This window comes from Salvia hispanica, chromosome 3 (genome assembly GCF_029641045.1).
Source record: "Salvia hispanica isolate PSC_SH4W2 chromosome 3, Shi_PSC_v1, whole genome shotgun sequence".
Lineage (NCBI taxonomy): Eukaryota > Viridiplantae > Streptophyta > Magnoliopsida > Lamiales > Lamiaceae > Salvia > Salvia hispanica.
The window spans coordinates 31,405,930-31,429,192 of NC_142694.1; the positions used below are offsets into that span (position 1 = coordinate 31,405,930).

General features: G+C 31.3%; 2 protein-coding genes across 2 annotated transcripts; both read left to right on the forward strand.

Annotated features, from left to right (window-relative positions):
• The first annotated feature begins 11,358 nt into the window (after nt 1-11,358).
• LOC125215411 (cytokinin riboside 5'-monophosphate phosphoribohydrolase LOG1-like) lies at nt 11,359-14,452 on the forward strand. The gene is made up of 7 exons (XM_048116817.2): nt 11,359-11,516; nt 12,356-12,453; nt 12,544-12,574; nt 12,936-13,035; nt 13,750-13,820; nt 13,906-14,049; nt 14,119-14,452. Exons 1-7 carry the CDS (start codon nt 11,394-11,396, stop codon nt 14,212-14,214), a joined length of 663 nt encoding a protein of 220 aa, XP_047972774.1. The 5' UTR covers nt 11,359-11,393; the 3' UTR covers nt 14,215-14,452.
• A 4,968-nt stretch (nt 14,453-19,420) lies between these two features.
• Nucleotides 19,421-21,404, forward strand: LOC125214840 (aquaporin PIP2-2-like). The gene is made up of 4 exons (XM_048116019.1): nt 19,421-19,772; nt 20,251-20,546; nt 20,810-20,950; nt 21,043-21,404. The coding sequence occupies exons 1-4, from the start codon at nt 19,481-19,483 to the stop codon at nt 21,151-21,153; spliced, it is 840 nt and encodes a 279-aa protein (XP_047971976.1). The 5' UTR covers nt 19,421-19,480; the 3' UTR covers nt 21,154-21,404.
• Nucleotides 21,405-23,263: the final 1,859 nt, after the last annotated feature.

The following is a 23,263-nucleotide window of genomic DNA, read 5'->3' on the forward strand; positions in this document are numbered from 1 at the left end:
GTTGTGGGGAGAGAGGGGTTTAAATAGGGAGGGAAGAGTTGGTGTGGGGATAGATACAGGGAAGTGTAAGTATATATTTTTTGGTAGGTTTGTACGAGTGGAGGGAGTATTGGAGTTGGTTGAGGATTGATCTGGGCCGTTGGTTGTGATTGATCCGACGGCACAGATTTGCGGATGTGGTTGATTTTTCTTTTTCTTTTTTCGGTGAGAGGGGTTGGTGGGAATTGCTATTGAGATTGGTTGAAATGTTGAATGATGCATGTCCTTTTTTTATATATTTTTATTTTTTATGCAACTGAATTGAAATCTATCTTTTTATTTTTTATTTTTTATGCAGCGTTGACGATTGAACCTTTTTCTGATAATTATTGAAGAGGAAGAATTCTTGGATCTTGGAGTACATATTTATTTTATAGGGAGTTATTACCTCTTCCCATGTACTAGTACTATGGAGTACTAAAATAAATGCTTGTAAATAATGAATTTTTAATGATCAATAAATATATTCTTAATGCAGTGATAGAATCACATAAATGACTAGAGGTGATGAACGGAGGAATAGGCGGCGGCGCGGCGGCAAGGAGGAGGAGGAGAGAATCGGAAAATGAGGGCGTGCGATTTGAGTTTCAATTTGTCTTTCTTAAAACCATAAACTTTAACGTACGATGGAGAATTTAACGTAGAAAAGCTAAATTAGCGCGTAAGATTCTCGTCTAGAATATTCTTAATATTCTTATAACAAACTCTTTTGTTATAACAAACATATTTTATAAGAATTTTTTATTGTTAAGAATCTGGCAAACTGAATCATCATACATTAATTGGGAAGTTCTTTGTAAAATTCAAAATTATGAAAATAAAATGAAAGTTCATGTCATTTTTTACGTATGCTCTATGATTTCATGGTTTTTTTTAACAAACTATGCAATTTCATGTGTTTTACATACTAGTATTTTTTAAAGAGTGGTTTATAATTCATCATTTTTTAATAGACTATTCAAATTCATGTGTTTTATATACTATGCAAATATGTATGCTTATGATTGTAATTTTGTAGGGCTTTCGCAATCTTCTATTTTATTTTTTATTTGAGGAGAAGATAAGTGGTATTATAAAATATTCAACTAATATTATATTGGGTAGATGGATTAGTGCGAGTGACATGGTCTATATATAGTTGTTATGTGTGTTAGGTGTGACTAATTTGAATATTTGATAGATGTTTTTGACTGAATCACAAATATGAAATGAATTGATCAAAACCATCTCAAACGCGTAACTTCAATTAATATTTTACTCAAATAGTATAACGCAACTCATTCATTCATTTTAATATTATAAAATTACATAAGAGTTAGGAACAGAAAATTTTACTTGGTATTCGATTAGATAATACTCCGTAACTTAAATTAGGCAACTTGGTTTGGCCGGCCACCTTTGTGGCACATAATTACTGTCGTTTAAAGTTAAACGGTGTCGTATTAATAAGTTCATGCCACTTCGACTATTTAGTGTGCCAAGTCAGTTTAAATTCATCAAATTTGGATGGATATAATAATTGCATATTTTTTAAACTTTAATTGTGATTTATTATTTAAATTTTAATGTGCCAAGTCAGTCTAAATTCCTCAAATTTGGATGGATATAATAATTGCATATTTTTGAAACTTTAATTGTGATTTATTATCTAAATTTTAATGTGCCAAGTCAGTTTCAAATTCCTCAAATTTGGATGGATATAATGATTGCATATTTTTGAACCTTTTATTGTGATTTATTATTTAAATTTTAAAAATTGATGAGTTGCATATATTTCATGATTTTAGTGGTCATTTTAATTTCTAATAATATACTACATTAAAATATTCTTTACAATAATATGCAATATTAATACCAACACTTTTAACTATTTATACGACATGGCATGCCACGTAGTTTCGGCGCGCCAAGTCAGCTTAAATTTCCCTTAAATTTAGATGAATGGGACAATTGCAACTTTTTAAAACATTAATTGTGATTTACTATTTAAATTTGAAAAGATGGTGGATGTCCACGTATTGAACTAATTTTGTGATTTTAGTGATGTTAGCTACCTCTTTTATTTTAATACTATACCACCTAAAAAAATTGCACTTTCTAGTAATAATCGGTATTAATATCAGTTCAATAATTATTGACACGTTTGATAAGTTAATAATGCCTAGATATAGATACTTATATGACTATTTCTAAGTGTTTGATATCATAGTTAACCTATTATGTCAGCCCGTGGTTTTCTCTATGGTCCATCCGAGCCCGTAAATTTTTCCTTAAAATACAAAGATATGTATCTCACAAATTTGGTCGGATAGCATTTCTACCTCATTTATTATGATTTATTAATACAAAATCTAGATAATTTATTGTCTACCAAACAACAACGGAAAAACCTTCATCCGAGCTTATCTTGACATGAAACCCGCATTTCTTGTCTTATTTAACAAATCTTGTTATATCTCATCTTTTTTATCAAACAAATCCTAAATGTACTATAAAGTTTTGTACTATTAACTAGCTAGATAGATATATGTGGGGGTTCCTTTCATGAGCATCTGAAATATTTATACCAATTTTTCCATTGAGGGAAAACGTAACTCATAACTTCGTATTCCAAAATTTATTTTGTAAAGTGATTTTTTTAAATATTACTACTACTTCGTTAGGTAAGAAAATCACATCGACATTTGATTTATTTGTTTTTACGTCGATATTCGAAGCCCACATGAACCTGAATAAATTAATGAAATCACATGAAATTAATTAATTCCGACGACATTTGATTGAATTATTGTGTAACGTACGTCTCTCGTGAAAAAATAATGTACTTTATATAATAAATAAATCTTAAAATTGTTTAAAATTAATTAAATTCAATTGACCCCAGCTACATGCCAACCATATGATTGTTTGGGTTGGAAATTGGATCCAATCTGCAAAGTAGATCTCCAGTCAGTATAGTAATTATATTAAATAAATATTATTAGTCAATATTATTATTATGGTAAGTATGTGATTCATACTCTGTATGATGATAAAATAATGTGAATCATAATCTAGAATTCATACACAAAGCAACCTATTAGTTGTCACTCACGCGCAAATCACGTGTACCTCTTTAAGATCAAGGAAGATAAAATTAGGTACAACATCACAATATACGAAATGTTTTACATTTGATTTATAAAGTGTTTAAAGTTTGCATAAATTACAAGAGTACTACAAAATGTTTTATTCGTATTTTAATTTAATGCATTTTATTATAGGAATGTAATCAAACGTAAACTCTAAATATTATTAAAAAACTTCATACTATGATCTGGACGATTAGAAAATGTTAACAGATGACAAAATAACAGCAAGTCAGCAACAAAAAATATCAACACAGTGTCAACGGTTGACAATGTGTTGACATTGTATTGACATCAAAATCTTGAAATTTTAGACTGTGTTGACATTGTGTTTAAATGAAAACACAGTCCCAACTAAGATGACTCATTGCTAAAAGTGAGTCATAAAATTAAAATTACATATATCTGTTACTATGCTCTCTCCTCTTAACACACAAAATAAAATTACATAAAATTCCGTGCCGTCTAAGGAAGGAGTCATCTTCCTTAAAACAAAGTATATAAGCATTAAAGAAAAATGAAGCATAGCAAATAAGTATCTAAAACAAAATATGAAACCTCATTAAATAAAATAACTGAAACACAGAGATAATTGAACTTCCAATCTTGCATATGGAACTACCACCTCGAATCTTCAAATAATCAATTATGAAAGTCCCATAAAAAAGTGTGATGAATCGGGACAAATATTAAATAAACTTATTTTCACAAATAAGTTAGTCACAATATCAAGTTCGACTTAATGTTCCTCTTCTAGTGGTACATTAAAATTTAAAACTATGGGGTGTCAAGTACACTCCAAATATTGATTGAGGGTCCTCAATTCATAATTATATATATTTCCAATTTGATTTATTTAAAATGCATATTAATAGCAAGAAATTGAGGAAAATGTCACCATTATCATTAAATAAATAATGGCCACAAAATGTTTCAGACCACTCGTCCCTAAAAAATGTCATTTTCACAACGAAATAGAATGTAGTGACAAATAACATCTCAAAATTTATGTAACACAATGTATTAAATTTTGCACAGCTATATCTCTGACAAAATATTATACTACATCTCTTCATTATTTCCACTATTACTAGAACAAAAAGCAGCCATGTATTTGAATTCTGATGTCACATTTACTAATGATGTGTATGTAATGAAGTCCACTCATTTGTTATGCCTCAAAGTATATGTATGTACATTCTATTAGGAGTATATTTCTCCCTCCGTAGTCCAGTCCGTACCATAAAAATATGACAATAGACATGACACGAGAATTACATAAAATTGGTAAAATAAGAGAGATTGAATTATATGATAAAATAAGAGAGAAAGAGAATTATAGTTAAAGTAGTATTAGTGGATAGTGGGATCTACATTATTAAATTGATATAACTATCCAAAAATGGAATGCACATATTTTTATGGGACAAATAAAAGAGTGAACTACATAAACGGTATATGATCTTTCACTTTCGCACATAAATGGTACCCGATCTTTGTTTTATATCGTTTTTAGTACCTATTAATCACATTTTTGGTACCTGATGCAATTTTCACCCCAAAATACCCTCTAAACAAATTCATTTTTCCATTTGTATCATAAAGGGTATTTTGGGTATTGACAAAACTAGTACCAAAAGTGATATTACAATACATTCTCTCATTCTCCTCGCTCTTTATACTATTATTATTAATCAATATTAATATTATTATTTTGATGTTATAAATTTATAATTAATTTATTTTCAAATATCATTTAAATATATTTAATTATAATTATATTTATAATTATATTTAATTATTATAATAATATTATTGTTATAATAGTAAAAACTAATTAATAAATAATAATAATTATTTTATATTAAATTAATAACTAATCAATATAGTCTTAATCAAAATTTAAAATTGTGAATTGTATTTATAATGATAAAGAGTTGATTTATATGAATGCAATAAGATGTATGTATAAAACACTAAAAAGAAAAAAGAAAAAGAAGAGAAAAGAAAAAAGATGAAACATAAACTAAGGAAAAAAAAGAAAGAAGAAAGGAAGATAAAATACTAAAAAGAAAGAAGAATAAACTAAAGAAGAAAAAAAGATATAAGAAAGGAAGAAAAAAAAATCACATATTTAGTTCTATTTAATTAAAATTTCCAAAAATATCCTTCGTAACAAAAAAATCACATATTTAGTACCCAGGGTTATTTTTGTCATAGGGTACCAAAAACGATATAGAATAAAGATCAGGTACTATTTATGTGCGAAAGTGAAAGATCAGGTACCGTTTATGTAGTTCACTCCAAATAAAAATAGAAAGTGCACATAGTTTTATAAGACAAAGTTAGTATAAAAGTCACGAATTTTGTCTTAATTATAAATATATTTCATACTTTCCGAATTTCAAATGCATAGCATATTGTAGAGTTTCGTATTTTCTCATCGTATAAAGTCAAAATCGAAATTTGGTATGACATGATAAAAAATGATAATCAAATGAAACGACATTATTTTGACTAGTCATTAAATAAAAGTAAAAGAAATATTCCCTCCGTCTATAAAAAATAGGGTACATTTACAATTTTGTCGTCCACAAAAAATAAAGCACATTCGTTTATGGAAAGTTTTCAACAAATAATAACCATACACATCATTCCACTAATACTACTTCTCTCTTACTTTTTCTGCTTCTCTCTTACTTTTTTTCATTCTCTCTTACTTTACCAATTCTATATTAAAATCCGTGCCATACACCAATTGCCCTATTTTCTATGGACGGATGGAGTATTCTCTTATATAATCACTCTCTTTCCCTTCACCATCAACCTCTTCCCCTCGCCTCCCACTACGCACAGCACCCAAACCCACAACATAGAACGACATTTCATTTGCATTTTAAAAAATTTATGGTAAATTTTCAGAAAAATCATAAAATTTAGAAACCAATCGGAAAAATCACGAGGTTTGAATTTCTTCGCAATTATCACACAGTGGAAAAATTTCAGATAACCTGTGTAATATACCAGTAATATTTTTCAACCAAACAACGTCATCGTTTATTATGCGAACATACAATATTGTTTAACTAGTCGTGGTGACATCCACTTACATCTGATTTCTTATTTGCCATATTAGCTGTAATTTCACCCAAAATTTTGATGGTGAGATGATTGTGAATAGATACAAAAATTTTATAATTTTAATTCTATCTGAATTATAAGACGGACTATAGTTTATGCAATTTGCTCTTTAAATTTATGATATTATTAGCATCAAAGAGTGATTACATTATCAATACGTGTAAACCATGAATTTATAATCATGTTATTTGTGAAATGAAACAATACAAAATAAGTTTAGCATGTAACAATACCACTAACTTTTCATGGCAACTTCGCCTTATAGATATTAAAAATGAATGAGTGGCCAACAAATATGGGCTGCTTTGACCCAAACGAGTGACGACTTTCCACTCATTTTCTCCTTGGACTTGACTATATTTTCCTAATAATTTCCATTTCTTTTTCTTTGTAATTTCTTGAATCTTGAATTTGATAACTTTTTTTAATTAGTGAGAAATTGCTGCTAAATTTCCCACCAAAAGCAGGAGAGAACAATTGTTTTTTTCCCCAATTATTTTGTTCGATTAGTCCAAGAATAAATAATTAGCTTCTAATTAGAATTCAATACTCCATTAGAATTTGTTTTTTATTATATATCATTGCGAAAATAATGTAATATCCAACTAGAGCATATCTAATACTCCTAGTTTACTGATTTGTGCATGTAGAAGATAGCTTTATATTATAATTATTTTTTTCTAAAAAAGGTCCATGTCAATAATATTTTTATTCTTATTTTATTTTATTTTATTTTAATGGTTCAATCACCCGTGTAAACTCACTATCTACCTACCAAAAAACCACAGAGAAACTAGTGTTCACACATGGCTAATTAATAACTTTAGTTAATGGTCACTATAAATTATCAACCTACTTAATCACGCAATTATATAATTTCCAACTATATTAAGACATTTCTCTAACAATTATTGATAATAGTAGTAGTAATAAATATCTTAAAATATGCCCTCTCGAGCTTTCTTTATGATTTACCTAGATAATTTTATTAGTAGTATGTGGCACAAAATTAAATCATATTGAATTAGATTGTTTCATGTCAACATGTTGGTCACACTTATAAGACTTATGGGGTTTTTGTCCCTTTTTAAATAAATTGAGATAGACTATAGTCTCCATTGGAGGCTGAAGACTGAAGTCAATCAACTAGCCACGTGCGCACATGCTTTATTTCAATGACTAAGTTTTAAAGAAAATTACAAGAAATTGTTACGATTTTGCATGGCAATCGGCTAATAATTTCCTAATAACTTATTGTATAATTTTAATTGGAAAATTGGTTGCCTAATTTTAGTTATTGATAGTTGTGCCAACTAAATTGTGGTTTACAAATATAAAGACACGACATAAATTATCTTTATATCGACAATTTATTGCCGCGTACTAACCGTAATCTTTTGTCGCTGAACTTGTCTTAAATTTCTCATTTTTTACGGTGCTCCAATTTTCCCGTATTTGTCACAACAAGAAGGGGAAATGTGGGTCCCAACCTTTAATTTATGTGTCAAGGAGCCAAAATATACGCCTCATCTCAAACCGATCAAAATTGGGTTAAAATCTTTGAAACGCCATCTTATTACGAATATCTCAAATAGACTTAGAAGATGGAAATCAACAACTTCTAGTTAAATCGTCTAAGGGGAGCACCTAACCAAACGAAGCACACCCTTGATTCTCTGGGTAAACACATGGACAGATTCCACTGACTACCGTAATAGTACCACGAGATGGAAGAAATCTTCTGAATGAATCAGCCACACTGGCCACTTAATCTCATGAGATACCTTGGAACCGTGTCACGAATTTTTCTTTTAGGATATCAACAAAATATAATTTGGTTCCTTTCTAACGAATTTTTCTTTTAGGATATCAACAAAATATATTTTGGTTCCTTTCTAAATCTGATTAGTTACATATGAGATTGTGTGAAACTGCATAGAGTTTCAATCTGTTTGGATGCTTCTTGATTCTTGAATCTGGGCATCCTTTTGTTGTGGTGATATTTTTTATGAGACTTGGTTAATCAAATTTGGGCCCAATGGGTTAAATATTTGGAGAAGATTGTGTTTGATTTTAGTATAGTCCATTTATATAATAAGATGAATAGTAAAAATATGATCAACTTGAATAATAGTCTAGGATTGAGAAAGGACCATCTCTCGGTGGGATGAGTTGTGGCCTTTTTCATTGCTGCCTTTTCTTCCATTTAGTTTGCTTGGCTGGATACGTGCTTTATCGTGCGTTTTGTGATTGTTGTTTGAAACTTGTCCTTTAAATGTCGTGCAATCAGTGGTAGAGCCACAATTTTGACGCCGGCCGAGACCCAAAACCTAATTAACAGTTGTGGATGTTTTCGATATTGTTGTTTTCAGAAGCAACTACGGCATGGGTAGTAGGTATTGTGAGAGAGATGAATAACTATAAATAAATAATTGGAATACAAATGATAAAAACTAATATATATGTTGTGACTATCGTTAAGAGCAATATCGCCGTCAAAAGAATCGACAGTGATGCCATCATAACTGCTTTAATATACTCTTCCTTGGTTACTAGACACTGTACCACCAAAGTGGAAATCAATCATCTTCAATAAAGGAAAAGAAGATGCTTAGTTACTAGAAGTTTTAAAATACATGAACATACTAAGAAACCATGTTTACATTAGGGCATCCACATCCCATGCCACAACTCCCTATCACGTCATCATTCTCCTCATTTTTCTGCGTCAGATCACAACTCCCACAACCCTGCACTCTATTCCACGCCTCTCCCCATGAAACAAACATTAAATTGCACTATTCACTACTATTAACTATTTTAGTTATAAAATTGAAAATAAAGAACAATTATAACATAAAAAATTCATTCACTGCCAAAATAAAAAATTACAAAATCCTAGAAGTTAAAAGTTTGCCCTCATATCTATATCTATGTATACAGCCTTCACTCATAGTAGTATTCCATGATTTATAAATATACACTATATATTCCTAGTAATCTTTTCATACTATACTAAATAGTAAACGCATTTCATTTCATATGTATATATATATGGTAAAATGTTCCATAATCCCAAAGAGTCCGTTCACTCTATCCTATTATAAGAAGTAGTAATCAAGATGTGACCAAACTCATTCTATATCCAAACACGCACATTTCAATATGACTTTATCTTTTACTTTAAATAAAAACCAAACTAAACCTAACCTAACAACAAAACACACAGAGTGATCAATGATGATGAAGATAGATGGTGAGAAATAAAAGTTGGGTGAAAAAGTGAGGATGAGATTATTCATTTCCTAATAAAGTAAGATAAAATAGGATAGTTTGGGATCCAAAAATAGAAATTGATGGGGCTATGTGTATGGGTGTGACAATTAGTGTTTCAACTTTGTGAAACCTGATCAAAGCTATGGATACCCGACCACCTTCTACGTGTCGATCTACCATTGAAGATTAGTTTAGAGGTTAGTCCTAAGATAAAATTCTCACTATCCACCAATATGGCCTTACACGTGTTGTAAGAGATTTTTGTATTTTATGGATTGATTTTTTAGCCTCTAAATTTGCAAAACAATGAATGTATATTAGTGCTCAATTTCATACTTATTACATAATCTTTGACATTCCTGCATTAATTTTCACACGTTTATTAGTGCACATAACTTTCACACGACATGAACATGAATGATATTAATGATTTATATTAAATTTTATTGGATATGTGTTCTTATCAATAGGTCTCATTAAAAACGTGAGTCGTGTATTGTGTTCGGATAATCAATTAAAAAAAATATTATTGTTATTTTTTAAAATTATATTTTAGTTATATTCTCTAGATTTAAATTGTGTAATACGGTTTGTGTCATTATGTGTCGTGTCAACTCAAATAATATCGTTTTATTAACGGGTTTGTATTGCGTGGGTTCGTATTCTGATTTGAAAGTGAGAGATTAGGTTTGCGTTCTTTGAGAGTTTTCTTAGTAGTAGGTTGGGTTCGGATTGTGCTTTATTGAGTTGGGTTGTGATTAACCGACAATGATCCAGCCCGCGTGATTTGTCAATCTTGATATCTTCATAATTCTTTTGATTAGAAAAAAGTAATAATTTCAATGTATATAAATCCTAAATGAATTGGAATTATCGAATATGGAATCTTTGTACGTGGGACCATAAGTTGCAAGGGCAAACTAAGAGCATTAGTATATTAGATTATTTTATGATGTTAATGGAACAAGAAATAGGTGTGTGAGAAGTTTGAAAAATAGGCCATAAGCTCCATGGTTTGTATGAATGAATCAAATGCATATTGTACATATCAAATTTGGTAAACATGATATGAATGGATAAATATATACTATGATTATCAAATTTGTGTGCATGCACTTGCACAAATTTGATAAACATGATATGAACTGATTATTATGTTTACCAAACTCCGGCGCAACTAGCATTACTACTGTTTGTGCAGGTTCGGTAAGCATGAAATGAATTAATCAAGTCTATAACATGCTTACTAAACTTGCATTATATGAATTCAATCAATTGATACCATGCATACGAAACGTGTACGGCATGCAAGGTACGAATTGACTGATTTATACCATGGGTTTAAAACATTAACATTGTGCGAACGATAGACTGTAGCAGATAGCGACGGTAAGTAGCAAGATAATGTTGAAGAGAAATTGATCGAACTTAGCTATATATTAAGCAAATGAAATTAATGCCTAATTATTCATTCTGACTATCTAAAACCGTTATTTCACATGCTCGCTAATAATAATACTCCTATCATTTTTTCGTTTTGGTCGGTCAGTCAATATAAGTCTTCGCTACAATTTTTTTAACTATAAATAATAAGTATGTCGCATATTCGGCTAACTCATTTAACCCACGTTTCATTATAAAATTTGATTCGAATATTCGAAAAAAAGTAAGACTTCCATTCCCGAACCAAACCAAATCGAATGAATACAATGTGTGTAGAAGGGGAATGGAATGCCATTATTATCAAGTTTGTTGCTTTTATTTTCACGTTTACAGATAAAAGTCAAACACAACTAAACACACACAGAAATGGAGAGAGAAAAGAGTGAAGTGAAAACATCAAAGTTTAAGACGATTTGTGTTTTCTGTGGGAGCAGTCAAGGCAAGAAAGCAAGCTACCAAGACGCCGCCATTGAGCTCGGCAATGTCTTCGTACGTCTTTTTCCCCCATTTTTGGGATTTATTCTCTTCCAAAAGTTGTCGCTTTTCGCTTCATTTTTGGATGCATGCTTCTTCATCCATCAAATCCTGTCTCTGATTTATCCTTTTCTGCAGCAATTTGCCTTACTCCTCTGTTTCTCGTAACCAATTTTCTGATTTTAGGTCGATTTTAGTGCCCAATGCAAATGTGTTTGTGCTCTGTTTTTATTTGTGTTGTGTTATGACTCTGCATTTTGCTCTGCTTCTTGAAATCATGTGAAAATGTGGATTTGATTTATCTTTTTTGCAATAATTTGTCTTACTCCTCTGTTTCCCACGAGAAATTTTGTGATTTTGGGTCAATTTTGATGATTTGATTTTCCATTTCCATGCAAATGTGTTTGTGCTCTGTTTTTTCTGTTATGTTATGACTCTGCATTTTGCTCTGTTTCTTGAAATCAGAATTCCTAACATGTTTGATGTGGATTTGATTTATCTTTTTCTGCAATAATTTGTCTTATTCCTCTGTTTCTCCTTACCAATTTTGTGATTTTGGGTCCATTTTGATGGTTTAGTTTCCCATTCTCATGCAAATGTGTTTATTCTCTGTTTCTTATTTTGCTCTGTTTCTTGAAATCAGAATTCCTAACATGTTTGATGTGGATTTGATTTATCTTCATCAGCAAAAAATTTTCTGTTTGTGCTCTGTTTCCCTTTACCAATTTTGTGATTTTGGGTCTATTTTGATGGTTTAGTTTCCCATTTTCATGCAAATGTGTTTGTGCTCTGTTTCTCATTTTGCTCTGTTTCTTGAAATCAAAATTCCTAACATGTTTGATGGGATTTTGAAGGTCTCAAGGAGCATTGATTTGGTGTATGGAGGTGGCAGCATAGGCCTAATGGGGCTGGTTTCTCAAGCCGTTCACGACGGCGGCCGCCACGTCACCGGGTAAGGAAGGAGAAGCTTCCTTTACTCCTCCACTAATCACCTCAAAAAAAAAAACATGTGTTGAGTTTTTGTCTTGTTTCTATTTTGCAGAGTGATTCCCAAGACCCTCATGCCTCAAGAGGTGTAGTGTCTAATGAAGAATCCTTGAAACCACTTTTTGATTTTTCAGTTTCTTGTTGGATTTGTGTTTGGTTTTCTTGAATGAGTTTAGGGCCACATGTTTGTTGCCTTTGCAAACATTTTTGGAGTCCCAAATTCCCTCCCTGAATTTTCCATTTCTGCTTATCCTAATCTGCTGTCTTGTGTTGTATTTTTCTGCCTTGGCCCTTTTCCCACTGATTGAGATTCTTGAAATAGATGTGTGTGTCTCTCTAGACTGATCTACAGTTGTTGATTTTTTTGACTTTAGTCCAATTTTATGCAATAGTACACACACACACACATTGGCATGCTTTATGTGTTTACTGTACCTTTTTTGGCAGTTAACTGGACAAACAGTAGGGAAAGTGAAGGCAGTTGCAGATATGCATCAAAGGAAAGCAGAAATGGCTAAGCATTCAGATGCTTTTATTGCTTTACCAGGTTTGTCACAAATCACAATCAATTCATTTTCTTTGTTTAGAGCAACTAATGATTCTTTGATAGGGCTAATGGCTTCTTAGTTCTTCCGTTTCCTCGTCTTTCATAGCAATCGGACTTTGCCACATTCTATCGCTTTTTGGGAAACATCTAAGGAAGCACAAGCCCATTTAAAGAGTATAGTGATGAAGCTTGATAGCAATGAATACCAATTCTTGGACAATTTCTTTTAGAGATAAGTTTAGTAACTTAAAGTGGGGTGTAATAATATCGAGCTCAATAAGTTCTTTTGTTTCCTTGCCTCAAGTTGTTCATAGGAATTGAATTTTGCCACATTCTATCCCCTTTCAGAAAACATCTACAGAAGCATAAGGCCCTTCAAAGAGTAGTGATGAAGCATGATAGCAATAAATACCCAATTCTTGGGACAATTTTCCAAAAGAGCAATTACCTTAGTTTAGCACTACTAAGTTATGTTCTTGTAATATGGAGCTCACTAAGTTCATTTGTTCCCTCGCCTCAAGTGTTTCATAGGAAACGAACTTTGCTACATTCTATCGCCTTTTGGGGAACATCTACTGAACATGCCTTCCTAACTGATTTAAATATTAGGATGTGTTTTAATGATCCAATTCTTAAATGAGTGACAAACTACCTAAGTTTAGCTTGTAATGATCCAATTATTGAACATCACATGATCTTGACAATGTGTGATAGGTGGTTATGGGACTCTAGAGGAACTGCTTGAAGTCATAACATGGGCTCAGCTCGGGATCCATGATAAGCCGGTACTACTCTTCATCTTCATTCCCAACCCGAAAACAAAATGGCCTATTATCAAGGGGGGTGCTATCTGTGGTACTCATTTTGCAGGTAGGTTTGCTGAACGTAGACGGATACTACAACTCGTTGCTCACGTTCATCGACACCGCAGTCGAGGAGGGCTTCATCAGCCCCAACGCTCGCCACATCATCGTGTCTGCACCGACACCCAAAGAGCTTGTCAAGAAGCTAGAGGTAATAAATCACTAATACTAATACTCATCACTAATGATCTTGTATCATAGATGTCTTGCTGATCTGTAGGAATACGTGCCTCGACACGAACGAGTCGCTTCGAAACTGAGCTGGGAGAGGGAGCAGCAGCTTGGCTACTCCCAAAATTGTGATATTTCTAGATGACTTCTTCTCACTACAAATTTTCAATAGACCATGGAAGAAGAAGAAGCTAACTTGGAGTTTTCACAATTTTTTTTGTTTAAGGGTATTTATGTAAATATGTATGGGATTAAGATCTACATACCTTTATTATCTGCTTTCCATTGCAAATGGAAATTTAATTAGTTGAAGTAATTGTAACTAATAGTATGAAATTGTGCAAGACTCCATCTAATGTCATCTCACTTTCTACTTACATTTATTCCATCGTTTTAACTTTTATCGAAAATTTCTAAATTGTAAAAAAAATGCCTATTGTGAATAGCCGATGAAATTATTTGAAGAAAGCAAGCGAAAAAAAAATCCCTAGTTAGAGTTCCGTGAAACAAATGAGATTAATCTTTCAATTATTCATGTTCGATTTTAGTCAATTATTCTTCATATATTTATAATATATGGAGATAAAAAAAAAAGAAGATAAACTAAAATCTACAATTAGTTGGGATGAGGTATTTGCCATGATTCTTTACTTGTGTTATTGCTTTGAGAAATTCTTATATATTTTTTATTGATGTTTGATTTGTGTAATATTCTGAGGAATCTAGATGACTAATCTAAAAAGATGGGTTTGGTTTGTGTTTGGCTATTGGGTTTCAGCTTCCATTGTCCAAAACACTATTAACTCCAGTTGAGTGTAACACTTTGTGGAGGCAATTACAGCAATTACTAAGAAGTGAGATTAATATTGTTAATTTAACAATTTTGCTCAGGTAATACTTGCATTGCTCAATTTACTATTCCGCCTTAATAGATGCGTATCATTTTCTGCACTCATTTTAGAAAAATAATACTACTCCCTCCGTCCCGGCTAAGATGACACATTGCTTAGCCGGCACGGGATTTTAGGAGTTATTGGTTAAAGTATTTAATTGGAGAGAGAAAAGGTGGGTGTAAGTATTAAAGTAGAGAGATAAAGAAAGATGAATATTTTAATAGGAGTGAGAAAAAGTGGTTGAGTGTATTAATTGGAGAGAATAAGTTTCCTAAAAAGGAAATGTGTCATCTTAGTTGGGACAAACTAAAAAGGAAAACGTGTCATCTTAAGCGGGACGACGGGAGTACTAATAAATAGTTAAAACGGAGTAGACCTGAATAAAGCAGCGTTTTGTTGTAGATTGGCCCTATTGTAGACCTGTCAACACCATCAATGTATCATATAATTTCTCCAACTAGGTGGTGTTGTATTTTTATGTAACTCAGGATGTGTAGATTGGGTGATATACAGGCAAAATTAATTATAACAAGATTTCCACCTGTTTTGTGGAATGTGGAATTATCTTGCCTTCCATTGTTTCTCTTCTACATAGTGTTACTTTCATCTAATTTTACTAGGTCTTACTTCAATTCTAATGAACTGATGTTAAGGAAAAGGTAGAAAAACCAATATTTGCAATAAAATATACCCTTCCCTTGTTCTAATTCCTCACTTGTGCCTTTACTGAATAGCATGTAAGATAAGTAGTGAATGCTACTTCAGAGGTAGGTGGATAATTTCATGATTTGTTTTTCCGATTTTAAACTTCATGAATTTGACCAAATTTATGATTTAAATGATTGTTTTTCCTTTTAATAATTAACAATTCTCCCAATATTTCAACAAATTAATTTACAGTGTAGTAACGTCGTAACATTTTTATATAAATTCATATTAATATAAACTTTATTCTTGCTAGCAGTCGTTATATCATTATTTGGAGTCATTAAGATTCATTCAAGTAAAAATATCATTAAGAATTTAAGATTAATCTATAAAAATACTCCGTAGTCCGTCCAATATATCAAACGTTTGGCCACTTTATTTAGGGCCTGATGAATGTGATAAGGCAATATTGTTAAACCGTGTGATATGATTTTATGATAAAAATCAAGATGTTGCGTTTAATGATAAAGATTTATTGATGTTGTTTAATATCTAAAATAAAAATTAATATAAAAATAAATGATTATTCATAGGCACTCAAACTAACTCGGAATCTATTAATGATTGTACAAAGTGAAAAGTGGAGCCGAAACTCCCCCTTCTCCCTATAAATATGGTACTTAGTGCAAAATTATACTATATGAGAGATAGTATTTAGAATATTCTTAGTAAAAAGTTAAGGCATATCTAATTTGAGAGGGAAATTTAGGAAAGGTGGAAGGAGATTAAATTTTGTGGATAAAACAATTTAAAAAATATGACTATTGGTTATACAGACGAAAAAAATTAGTTTTCCGTTGTCTCCTAAAAGTATGGATTTTGGAACGATACTGATTTTAATGTATAATTAGTAAGATATGAGAAGTATATGGGGAATAAAAAATGATTAAAAAAACTATTCAGGTGGTGTGAGATCAGAACAAGACCACAAATATTTAATTTCCAAGAGTTATAATACCCTGTAATGATGTGAAACGTAACTGTGAAGTTTCTTCTTTTTCAGTATAAATCAATGAGATACTCCCTCCGTCCTATATTATTTGAGGTATTTCTTTTCGACGCGACATTTAAGAATGTTGTGTTTAGTGTTGAAAATGTAGAAGAAATTGGATGAAGAAACCTCTATCAATGGAGGATGAAGAAATTGTGAAATTGGGGAAAACTATCGATAGAGAGAGTGAAGAAGGAAAAGGGAAAATTTCACTATGGACTACATTTTTATTAATTGGTGATTACAAAATACAATGAGATGCCTTATATAGGCTGAAAACTAAATGCTAAACAAACTAACTAATCCTAACTAACTATACTAATCAACCTAACTAATTACATTTTATTTTCAATTTCAACATTTAGTGAGTTAAATAAAGTAGATGGGAGAATAAAGTAAGAGAAAGAAGACAGAGTAAAGTAAAAGAAATAATAAAGTATGTGAGATTGGATGTTTTGTTTTTAACTAAAATGAGATATAACTCAAGTAACTTGGGACATCCCAAAATGGAATACGACTCAAGTAACTTGGGACGGAGGGATATAAGAGTATAATATGAAAAATGTTTCTAAAAATGGTTGAGACCATCTGCAACCGTATCTAAAAATGTTCTCCAATCATACACTAAATTTAAATCTAATTTTGGTAATTTTTTTTTTAAAATAACATCAAATATGGTGTTACCGTAAAAATTGAGACAAAAACTCAAAAATTGTGTAAATTTTGAATTTGGTGTAAATGGTTGAGAGTAAAACTATTTTTTAGTGTGACATATACTCAAAAATGGATTTGACTTTTGTGTTAATGATTGGAGATGTCCTAAGTATAGTAGTAATAGTTATTTAAATTATGAATTTTAGTCAAATTTTATTAATTTGTTAAAATATTAAATCACCAAATTTTAGTTTTTTTTTTTATAAAAAAATTGTCTTATTCACGGCTATGGTTATGTTTGAAAATGACACATTTTATTTAAATAAATATATTTTTCTTTATTTTTTTTTAATTTTAAAAAGATGATCAATGCTTTGTTCAATGGCAGCTTCGAATTGAATTCTCCATGTTGCATTTTAATGCGTTGGAATATTATTAGATAAACTTGATTTTGTAATGAAAATATCTGGATATTATATAACTATAGAATTCTCTAGTATATGGATATTATTTAAAAGAATTGAGTAGATAATTCTAGAATAGGAAGTGATGTCTATAAGTTGAACTCTTTGAGAAATAGAGGGTTTCTTAGTTTCGCCACTCCTAAATCATTTCTCATATATTCCACTCATTCTCCTCTCAAATATTTTTTCTAAACTAAATTACTCCTCTAACTTATATCTTACACATAATGCTCTTATATTTCATAGAAATTTAATTCTCCCTTTTTTTATGATTTGATTAGCCTTTTTAGATGATTTGATTGTATCTAGGCAGAGTAACATTCTTAAAAAAGTTCTTGAAAAAAGTCGTTAATGAAAAAAGAACAAAAAACTACTACTACTATATTTGAAGGAAAATATGCTCTTCTCCATTTATACAAGCTTGTTTGAATGAAAATATGCTCTTCTATCCAATCTAAAAATCTATAGGGTCAACTTTACAGTCAATTTCACAATAGTAATCTTCGTCGGAATCAGGAGGGGATTGGGGTGGGAATAAAAAACTTATGCCAAAATAACGTGAACAAGTCTTTAATAACATATAAAGATAAATTAATGCTCTTGTTGATGTAAATGTACATCGATAGATTAAGTTAAATCACAACTTTAAAAAATAATTACTAAATTATATCCGTCCATTATCATTAAGTTGTATTATTAACCAATACACAAATAATTGGTGCATTATTTAACTCAAAAGTGACGAGCAAAGACAAGATAAGAAAGGAAGTAGTTTGGGATAATATATTATCCAATATGTATTATATTACCGATCAATTAACCTAATCCAATACAAAAATAAATTAAATAATTTTATAATTAGTAATTACAAAAGTTTGTAGACCGCCATCTCATTGACAGCGACGCGGGACTATCCGATACCCAGAAATTTAAAAATTTACAAAAGTTAATGAATGTGCACATGATATGATTAGTAATTAACTAATTTCAAATAAGTCATTATGCATAATTAAATTACAATTAATTGTTTAATTAGTTAAGTTAACACAAATTATTGGTTGGTGATGGTTTAAGATAGGATGCGTTGGCGGCGCCGGAAGTGAGGTGGCAATTTGATAATAAATGATGCATGGTCGGTTTGTCATTTTATTTCTTTTTAATTTTAAAGTCGTCCATGATTAATTACATGACATTTGTAGTATTAATTCTGCTCTAGCTTTTGCTAAATGTATATACAAATTAAATAGTTTTTTAAATAATTCTTAATTACATTTATTTCATTAATAAATATACAAATAAGAAGTATTATACATTTTTCAAGCCTTCAATTGATTATAAACACAATTTTTTTTTCTGGATATATGTTTTTATATTTTGCTAATTTGTTTCGTCTTAACATTTTGTACATAGCAAATATGTTTAACGAAAAAAATACGTAGGAATTTACCAAGTAAAACAAATTAATAACAAGAACACATTGCCACCACACAATTATTAAAAACTAATATCCCACAATTAGGGCGGTTGGTGTAGGGTCAAATAAAACATAACAAAACCATTTTTTTTAAATAAACAAATAAAATCCAATCATCCAATTTCACATATAAATACCACTCCAATTCCAACTCACAAATCATCATCAAATAAACTCAAAACAATATAGCAATAATTCATTCTTGAAAAAGAGAATTTAAAAAAAAAATGGGTAAAGACATTGAGGTCGGAGCTGAGCACAGCGGCGGCAAGGACTACCAAGATCCTCCGCCGGCGCCGCTGTTCGACGCGGAGGAGCTCGGAAAGTGGTCTTTCTACAGAGCCATCATCGCTGAATTCGTGGCGACGCTCTTGTTCCTCTACGTCACCGTCCTCACCGTCATCGGCCACAAGAGCCAGAGCGCCGCCGACCAGTGCGGCGGCGTCGGCATCCTCGGCATTGCTTGGGCCTTCGGTGGCATGATCTTCGTCCTCGTTTACTGCACCGCTGGCATTTCCGGTAAGCACTCTCTAGTTCGGATTCGAGGGGGCTCGAGCACCCCCAACCAATCTATTTCGATTTCATTCACATTTAATTATAAAACCTGTCCCACTTAAGATGAAACATTTATTTTTCGATAAAATTTTCTGCAGTAGGTTTTGTGGGATACTTTAATTTAAAAGAGAAAAAAATGATCAGAAAGTCATATTTTCATTTTAGTGAACGTGCCACTTTAAATGGGACGTATCCGAAAGAAAAATGAATCATTTTAATTAGGACAAATGAAGTACATAAAAGTGAGACAACATTATTTTTACCACACATATTTTTTAAAACTCGTGCATAAAAATAAGAACACTCTCATTAGTCATATTATCAAATGGATGAAGTTGTATCTAATTTTAAAAAAAAACATTATATATAGTATTTTTGAATATTTCAATTCGAACTATTTTTGGTCGACTTTTAACAAGGATGAATATATATATGTATGTAGGCGGTCACATTAATCCGGCGGTGACGTTCGGGCTTTTTCTGGCCCGAAAGGTGTCGTTGGTTCGGGCCGTGCTATACATGGTGGCGCAGTGCCTAGGTGCGGTGTGCGGGTGCGGGCTTGTGAAGGCATTCCAGAAGGCATACTATGTAAGATACGGAGGCGGCGCGAATGAGCTGGCAGACGGCTACAGCACCGGCACAGGAGTCGCGGCCGAGATCATCGGCACCTTTGTTCTCGTCTACACCGTCTTCGCCGCCACCGATCCCAAGAGGAATGCTAGAGACTCCCATGTCCCGGTGAGAATTTTTACAACTTCATTATTTTCTATTCATTTTACTATAAAGTTTAAATTAAATAATAGTAGTAGTATAATAATGTGTGACACCATAACATTGGCTCCCCAATTTTGACTTTTATTTTTTTAATGATCGTACGAAATCATGTCTTTTTGGTGATGTTCAAATTAATAATCACAAAATAAAGGAAATGTACTACTTCGTATAAAATAAATAGTATTTATTTTAATAAAACAACGGTCTTATTTGAGTCTTGATTGTAGGTTTTGGCGCCACTTCCAATCGGATTTGCGGTGTTCATGGTTCACTTGGCCACCATCCCAATCACGGGCACGGGCATCAACCCGGCCCGAAGTTTCGGAGCTGCGGTCATCTACGGCAAAGACAAAGCATGGGATGATCAAGTATGTATATCAATCCATATTAATTTGTATTAATTGAATAATCAATTCAACACAAAAATTGATCATATATTATTTTTAATCAATTGTTGAAGTGGATATTCTGGGTCGGGCCCTTTGTCGGAGCAGCCATCGCTGCAATCTATCATCAGTTCGTTCTTCGGGCCGGAGCCGCTTTTGGATCTTTCAAGAGCTCTTCTTATTGAAAATCATTTTTTTGGGGGGGGAGTTTGAATAAAGATTATATCCTTCAAGGAGCAAGTGTAAATTAAATGCTTATTAGTTTTGTGTTGGAAAACGGGCCGGGTTTTGGCCCGAATGGTGCTTTCTCTTTTCTTTTCCTTTTGCTCGATTTCAGGCCTCTTTTTTCTCTTCATTCGATGCCATGAGTATCCAAGTGATAATGTTGTTGTAATGTAAATGCAGTATCCTCAAATTAAGGTGTGAATTTTGTGAACTTCTTTGTTTTTATAATAGTATATTGAATATTTGTTGGTTTAAATAAAAATGAAATTGAGGTGAAAGATTTGGCAACTCAGATTTAGCTAGAAAGGCCCCATTTTTGCATTAAGTTGGGCTTTCTTTGGTCTGTAAAATTCGGGCCTGTCCAAAAATTATCCATTTGCAAAGCCCAATACTTGTAATAGATATGGGAGTTTTATTTTTAGGTATTAGAAAACTTAGGGTTTACAAATTTGAATTCATTTATATTTAACTCTGAAAATAGAACTAGATACTTTATTTTAATTTGATAGGTCAAAACGTAGCTTTCCTTTTCTTTAGTATAGCATTTGCAAATACTTACAGCATATACAAGACAAGGACTATACTGTCTGTATTGTAGTATTAATTTAAACTTATTGACATGCTATTATATCCCATTAATTATTGAGGTGATGACATAACAAAACAGTACAAGACCTTGCGACAATTCATATATAGACCTTAAATATACGATCGATATTGTTATTGTTTGTGTATTCAATTTCATAGTGAATCTAATAATTATTTATACATTCAATGCTTTTAATTTGCACAATAAAAATTACCAATTTGTACAATAAACTCACATCATATATACTAGTCCTTCCATCCCATGAAAATAGGCTACTTTTGTCCTTATGATTTATTATCCTATAAAAATACACATTTTTATTGTTGGTAACTTTTTCTTTCGTGGGCTCATTCTTTATTAACAATACTTCAATCGTTTTTTTTTCTATTTAATTTCTTTCTTACTTTATAAATTGTGCATTAAGCTATTTTTATAAAATGGAGGAAATATCACACGTAATATTTGTGATAAATTAATGATGACCAACAAAATGAATATTAATAAAATAAGTGATAACCAACACTATGAATATTAATAAATAGTAAAAAAAACAAATGTACAATTATAGTTGTATGCATTCATTCAACACATAATTTTCTGCAATTTCCGACCAATACGCGGCTACCATTAATATATCACAAGGCACAATCTTTACTGGCAATAGTAGTATCCATCACTTATTTAAATTACCACAAACTAAAATTTAAGTGAAACTTTAAATATCTCAAATTTCTAATATCACCCACGGCCTTAAATATTCAATATCGATCACTAAATTCTTTAAAGAAAAATAACAAAAATATGATCATAGTTACCTATAAATTTTATTTATAGAATGATAGTTACCTATCAATTAGAGGGGCCAATGCAGCTGCCACTATAAATGTACATGGCTCCTATACCTACAAAATTTCAGTCTGATCTACCAAAAAGTATAGCTTTCATCTCAAAATACAAGATTCTAATTAGACGGCTGCTTTAAATACATACTAGTAATAGATGGTGCTAATTGGTCCTAAACCCTAACTAATAACTCACTAATTATATCTAGCTTTCTAATAGAATCTATTCTCATGTATATAAATATTCGGATGCTAACGTAAAAGTATATATATCGCAAAATAGTTGCTCGATAATTAAAAACATGATGCTCACAAGTCATAATAGCTACTCTTAAATAAAAAAAATGATTGAGGACATTTTTTAGTTCAATTATAGACACTAATTTGTGTTTCTAAATACATCTACCCTTCAAAAAACTTCTAAATTATTAGTGTTCCAACTAATTAAGGGACCCAAATGGAAGTGTTTCCGAAATACAAAATATTAAGATGTAGTTACATATTTGTCCTCAATTTAAGGATGTTATTTCCGTGCGCCCTAAATTTTAGTCATTTTTCAAAATTTCCCAACACAAATAATGCAATCTCAGTTTTATGTCCTTATAAGATGAGTTTATCGTAGTTGTTGAGGTAGGTTGA